The sequence below is a fragment of the Solanum tuberosum genome, unplaced genomic scaffold (genome assembly GCF_000226075.1).
Source record: "Solanum tuberosum cultivar DM 1-3 516 R44 unplaced genomic scaffold, SolTub_3.0 scf00400, whole genome shotgun sequence".
Classification (NCBI taxonomy): Eukaryota; Viridiplantae; Streptophyta; class Magnoliopsida; order Solanales; family Solanaceae; genus Solanum; species Solanum tuberosum.
Window position 1 is genome coordinate 59,587 of NW_006239330.1, and position 7,274 is coordinate 66,860.

The window sequence follows — 7,274 nt, forward strand, 5'->3', positions numbered from 1 at the left end:
ACCATTTATGATTTACCGAGGCACTAGCGAGGAAATGAGATCTGTTGTCCACTTGCAAATTGATTAGAAAGTCTATAAAACTAAGCACTAAAATAATTGTAAATGACCTAGAAAATCAATCCTTCAGACGAGTCTAGTTAGCTTTCACCTCAATTTTTACTACCCCATTTTAACTAAGTTGGATTCTTGAAGGGTATATATATAACGTTTTGTTATGCACCAAATGAAACATATGATAATATTTCATGTCAATATCCTTACTAACATGAGATCGATGACCGTCGAAACTACAATAGACACTGAACGTCTTGACCAATTTGCACATGCATGCACCTAAAAGTAGGAAAATTGAAAAGGATATTAGTACACATATCACATATATATGCATAAACCATATACAGTCGTAACAAAATCAATGGTAAACAATCATAAGACAAGATCACTACAAGCTAAGTTAGGTACTGTCAAAATAATCAATGATAGAGAGGTAATTCTGTCATTCTGTTAATTGATTATTTCCCTGCCAAGTGTGAAGTGTCCAAGGGACCTGTTTTTACTTCCATTAGTAGCCTATTTTTATTTTGCTTCAGTGTTATCTTTCATGAACACAAGTATCGAATAATTCAGGATAACAGAGTAACTCATCTCCATAATAAATTTCATACGATAACCTAAAAATAAAATAGTAACTTGCTAACACAGTTGTCCCATCAATTTATATAACTTAAATCATATTTTTCTTTTTACTACGTACCATGAGGTGTTCTAAACTTAAAAATGGGGCAAAAGACAAAATGTTTGAGTTTTCATCCCTAAACTTTGAGGTAATGGGACTTTTAAGCAGTAGATAGACTTTTTTCATTTCTTTCATTTTCCACTTTGACATCCGCCAACAATATTCTACTATTACTAAAACCACTAAAACTATATGTCATGGAGGCTCTCTCACTAACCCCATTCTATTCTTCTTCTTCTTCTACTCAACTTCACTTCTTATTAGTTTTCCTTCTATCCAATTAACTTCACCATGGAAATTGAATCATCTCCAACATCACCATCTCCTCCACTAAAAACATATAAACTAACAGCTTCTTCAATAGGCTATTCAAAATCAACCACCATTTCTCCTGCCTTGTTATTTAAGCCTTGTGAAACACCACCACCAATTAATATCTTGAAAGATATCTCTTTCACTGCTTATCCTTCTCAGATTCTTGCTATTGTTGGACCGAGTGGCGCGGGAAAATCCACGTTACTCGACATTTTAGCAGCTGGAACTTCGCCTACAAGTGGCACTCTTCTCTTAAACTCTCTTCCCCTACATAGTCCTTCTACTTTCCGTAAGCTCTCAGCTTATGTCCCTCAACATGATTGTAGCCTTCCGCAGCTCACTGTATCGGAAACTTTTGCCTTCTCTGCCCGTCTACTCAACCCGAAACTCAATGATGTTTCGTGCATTGTGGATTCTCTTCTGGCTGAGCTCAGGCTTACACATTTGGCTCACACAAGGCTTGCTCATGGTCTCTCGGGTGGAGAACGAAGGCGTGTTTCGATTGGTTTGAGTCTACTCCATGACCCTGCAATCTTACTTCTTGATGAACCAACATCAGGTCTTGATAGTAATTCAGCTTTAAATGTAATGCAGACACTCAGATCAATAACCGACTCGCGTCAGCGTACCGTGCTGTTGTCTATTCATCAACCAAGTTTCAAGATTCTTGCCACCATTGATAAAATCCTGTTGCTATCAAAAGGAACTGTTGTCCATCATGGTACATTATCATCTCTTGAAGAGTTTTTACTTGAAAATGGCTTCACTGTCCCCCCACAGCTCAATTCTCTTGAATATGCCATGGAGATGCTCAGCCAACTCAATGAGAAAAAACCCATTACACCAATAAGTTCACCTCCTAAAAATCCCACCACTACCCCTGTTCCTGAGGCTAAAACAGGGGAAATCAAATATAGGAGTTCAAGATTTCATGAAATTGCTGTTTTGTACAGCAGATTCTGGAAAATCATTTACAGAACAAAGCAGTTACTTTTAACAAACACCTTACAGGCATTAGGAGTTGGTCTTGTTTTAGGTACAATTTACATCAATATTGGATTTGGTAAAGCTGGAATCGAGAAAAGATTCGGACTTTTCGCTTTCACTCTCACTTTCCTTCTCTCTTCCACAACTGAAACTCTCCCAATCTTCATAAACGAAAGACCCATTTTACTAAGAGAAACTTCAAGTGGGGTTTATCGATTATCGTCATATCTCATCGCAAACACACTAGTTTTCCTCCCTTACTCACTAGTCATCGCAATCTTGTACTCAATTTCACTTTATTTCTTGGTGGGTCTTTGTTATTCATGGCAAGCATTCACATACTTCATTCTAACAATTTGGGTCATCGTCTTAATGGCAAACTCATTCGTCCTCTTCTTAAGCTCTGTTGCACCAAATTACATCGCCGGAACTTCACTGGTAACTCTACTCCTCGCCGGATCTTTCTTGTTTTCCGGCTACTTCATTACGAAGGAGACAATGCCTAAGTTCTGGACAATGCTGCATTATTTGTCCATGTACAAGTATGGATTAGATGCTTTGTTGATCAATGAGTATTCTTGCCTTGTCGCCAAGTGTTTGATATGGTACGATGAGAAAAACAAAGTGTGTATGGTGAGTGGAAGTGATGTGTTGGATAAAAGAGGACTCCATGAAAGAGAAAGATGGACAAATATATATATCTTGATAGGGTTCTTCCTATTTTATCGATTGCTTTGGTTGATTGTATTGATTAGAAGAGTTTCAAGATCAAAGAAGTGATTGAGAGAGATGCATCACTTTCATGAATTGTCAATTTATCATGTTTGTTTTTATTGATTCTCTAATGAATTCATGTAACAAAAATAATCCTAACATTTCTCTTCTTTGTTCTTCTTTCATTATTTTGCCAACGGTGGTTAATGAAATTTTAACTTTGATAAACTTGTGACTTTAGCTTGTGTTGACAATAAAATGTGCTCTCTCTAACATATTAAGTTTTTACATAAGATAATCGCACACTTCAACATGATATTAGAGCAGGTAGGAAAATTAAATAATAAAAGTGTGCTCTCTTAAATGAGATGGTCTAGCACTTTAACATCTTGTCTTACTTTTCTATCTGGTTTTGGACCATTAGATGATCATTATATGAGAAAGGTAGAGTGTAGGTAAATCTTAGCTTGAGATGAAAAAAAATCAAGTCAGCATGTGGGGACTGGGGACTGGGGAGGGGTAGTCATACGCTTCAACAACTTGTCTTACTTTTATGTCTGGTTTTGGACCATTAGATGATTATTATATAAAAAAGGTAGAGTGTATGTAAATCTTACTCTTACCTCAAAGAGCAAAAAAATTGTATAGGGGAAAGGATAAATATATAATATCAAACAATAAGATAGTTTGATTTTTCTCAACTCGAGGAAAAAACAATGTTGGGATAATACATAATACTAATAGGATTCATTCAATCATTAACTTACGGGTGCCCTTTAGGGTCCAAAATTCTAGTGAAAGCTATTTGGACTCTAGAAAATCACTTTCATGATTAATTAACTATATATCTATTTGTTATATAATCATTTTCATAAGAAATCAATTAAAAGTAACACACACATATATATATAAGATAAGTAAAAGTGGTCATTTATTGTTCTATGTGGAGAAAAAAGACAAATATAATGAGTGGGAAAGCTCAACCACGAAAAATTGAGGAACAGCGACGTCACGGGTACATGAAATGAAACAAATGGGGTATGAATAATTCGAAGATCTTGTCGTTATATATCATGGTCGTTGTTAATAGTCTCTTTGTTTCAATTTATATGACAAGTTTTTTTCAAGGGGATTAGTTTTATAGGTTATTCATATTTATTTATTTTAATTTTATAACTTTTTTTTTATAAGATATTTGTGTTTTTACATGTAAGACGTATCCAGCTTTACTAAGAAAGTGGTGTTACATAAATTGAACCGGAGGGAGTAACATGCAAGGGAAAAAAAATGAGTCATTAGGTTTTTTTTGTCTGGTGGTGTAGTAGTAGTAAAAAGTGAAAAAGGCAATGGATAATTGGTTTGCATTTGTTTGGTTGCTACAGAATCAGTGTTTGTTCACGGGTTCTTCTTATTCTTTTGCTACCACGTGAACATTTTCTTTTCTTTTTCTTATTTCTCTTAAACCCTACCTTCCGCAACCAAGTGGCCTGTTATTCCGATTCATCTGAATCCAATACTGAATTCACTGCGTTTATATTCAATGCTAAGAATTAGGGACCATACAAGTTAGACAAATTCATATGTATAATTCATTTCAATTGATATAAACCGACGCCCTCCTTTGAAAGCTCATCGTAAGTTGCCTCGGATCAATATCGAGATTAAAATAAATTACAAAAACAAGGTGGTGGCTGCATGTTGATTAGAGTGCAAAAACAAACTACAGTATTTAATATGTATAAACATAATTTATTCCGAACCTAGTAAATATAAAGATTTGTGGTATATAGAATCTATAAATTTGAAATTATAGCTTAACAATGCTGCTAAATATCAATTTCAATCGCGTGAAAACTTACAATTATTATGAACACCACCATGCTCATTGCCCTCGATGTTTTTCAGCTGAGTTTAACTACAGGGCACTGGACAAGACAATGTAACTATTCTACGCCATAAAAGTTAAATTACTTAAGATAATATTGAAGACATATTAAAAGTGTGTTAACATCAAACATGAGTGACACACAATTAAATATGATATCAGAGCCGACAAAAGACTTGGGTTCGAGTCTTATGGTTTTCCATTATCAAAAATAATTTTCATGCGGGTGGATCTTTCAAATCAACACGAAAGGGACATATATTAACATGTCAAAATATATTTATAGTCCTAGGTTCGTGTGTTATCGTTTCTATTAGCATGAACTTACAAAGTATAGTAGATAGCATACTGTAAAATATCAAAATATATTTATAGTGTATATAAGTCGAATCATTTTCAATTATGTCGTAGGTCCATATATTAAGACTGCTTGATCTAGTATAATACATTTATTTAAAGCATCGTCGTCTGTTATCTGTCTGTTTCTCCTTATTCTTTTAGCTCAAATTATAACGTTTTACCTGATCAAGACAGTTGTATTAATTTGTACATTTAGCCAAGCACATCAAGAGATCAAAATGAGGACGAATGAACTACCTAATTACACAAATATTCCTACCATATTTACTAATTCTTCGTATAGTTTGAAATAGTTACATTTTATCTCACTATTTAATAATTTCATATTAAATTTCAAGTTAGATACACCTAGATATATACATTTTTTATGATATCAGATACACTAAAATGAGACTAGATAGAGATGAGAGGGAGACAAGTGAGATTCGTTTATTTATCCCAAATACATGTGAATCGCACTAGATACATGTATCTAGTGTATTTGCTCTAGGATATATACCAGTTAAGCAAGCGAAAAATGAGAGTGCCGAGTAAGATTGGAGGGAGGTGATGGAGGCAAGCGGAATATGTCTATGTATCTCAGATACATGCAAATCTACTTGAATAGAATATATCTAAAACAAATTATATGTAACTTTAACCCCATGCATTCCGAGATACACATATATGAACATATCTGGACGCATCAAAATCTGATAAAATTTGTGATTTTACAAACTAACGTATATCTAAGTAATTAACTCATATACTAGTAAAATTTCCGTAAGTTACCCTCAAAATAATGGATTTCATGTCTTACATGTTCCAGCCTTGAGTTTTTTAGGAAAGAGTCCAACTCGCTACGAACACGAAAGCTTGTAAAGCCCCAACAAAAGGAACAAATCTAGAAGTGACATAGCAAGAATATAATCCAATTCAACACGAAGTAATGGAGAAGCCTTTTACAATTAATAAAGAGAAATCCAGTAGGGATCCCTCTGTCCAACAATATTTCACACATCTTAAGAACAATAAATAATAGAGATAATATTACTATTTTACCTTTTAATTTTATTAAAATTAATGTTTTGAGAAATGTGTTAGATGATAAATAGTATAATTTTTAATAATAACAAAGGTAAAATAGACACAAAAAATAAATTATGGAAAAATCACTCCATATACACATTTAAGAGTCAATATTATAGGTTTTAAATCTACTTTTAAAAAATTCTTGCTTATAACAGTTTAATTACGGGTTATAACATATCACTAATTATTTATAAATTAATTAAATTTTACTTTATTAAATAAGTATTTTTTTATAATTTTATATTATTATTAAATTATTTTAAATAAAGAATACCCCCATAATTATCTCTTACACAATTATAGGGATTTTACATTGATTACACTTCCTTATTTAATGCTACACTCATAACCTCCCATTATTCAATCCCACCACCCCTCCCCCACACCTATCCAACTATACACGCTATCATCCCACTTTTACCTTCTTCTCTCCCATTTTTCTCACCAGCCATCATTCAATCCTTCGTCCAATTTTTCTTTCCAACAAAATTATGTCTAAGAAACCCATTAAAACGCCTCGAAAGAGTCCCAGATTGGGTGAAGGAACTTCTAATGATGATGTTCATGTTTCAAATTTTAATATATTAACTCAACCCCTCCCCCGCCTAAAATTGTTGAAAATCTGGTGACGGATGGTTCATCTAAGTTGAAGGAGATACAAAGAGAGAAAAAATGAAGAAAAAAAAAGGTCACCTTTGCAAATCAAAAGGGGAAAATTGTTGAAACCCCTTCCGATTTTGATTTTGATTTTGTTATTGAAATCAAAAAGAAAAAAAGAACAAATGTAGAAGTTGGAGCATCTTCAAAACCATCAACAAGAAGAACAACAAAAAGTTATTTTTTTTTAACTTTTGGACAATTTTTTTGTGTTTAAGTATTTGATGATATATAATATCATATGTTTTCTTTCAGGCAGATACCGTTTACATATGAATTACTGATTGCCTATTACAATTTCAAGATACTATTTTGAAAATATCAGTGTGTTTCCAAACTGTACATTTATTGGATGAAATCTGATTAATATGTGTATGACTACGCTTTAATGTTTTGATTTTGAAAATTTTATGAATTGTGATATAATAATGGTATACAAATGGTATGAATTGCGTTTTAACATTGGTGTGATTGTCTATTAACTGTGTTTATGGTATAAATTATTAAATTGGTATGAAAATGGTATGATTTGTCAAACTACTGATTTTT

The 7,274-nt window shown here is 33.0% G+C and overlaps 1 protein-coding gene across 1 annotated transcript; it reads left to right on the forward strand.

Annotated features, from left to right (window-relative positions):
- Window positions 1–736: 736 nt before the first annotated feature.
- Window positions 737–2,845, forward strand: LOC102598584 (ABC transporter G family member 4-like). Its single transcript, XM_006362588.2, has one exon. It carries the CDS (start codon window positions 1,028–1,030, stop codon window positions 2,816–2,818), a length of 1,791 nt encoding a protein of 596 aa, XP_006362650.1. The 5' UTR covers window positions 737–1,027; the 3' UTR covers window positions 2,819–2,845.
- The last annotated feature ends 4,429 nt before the right edge of the window (window positions 2,846–7,274 follow it).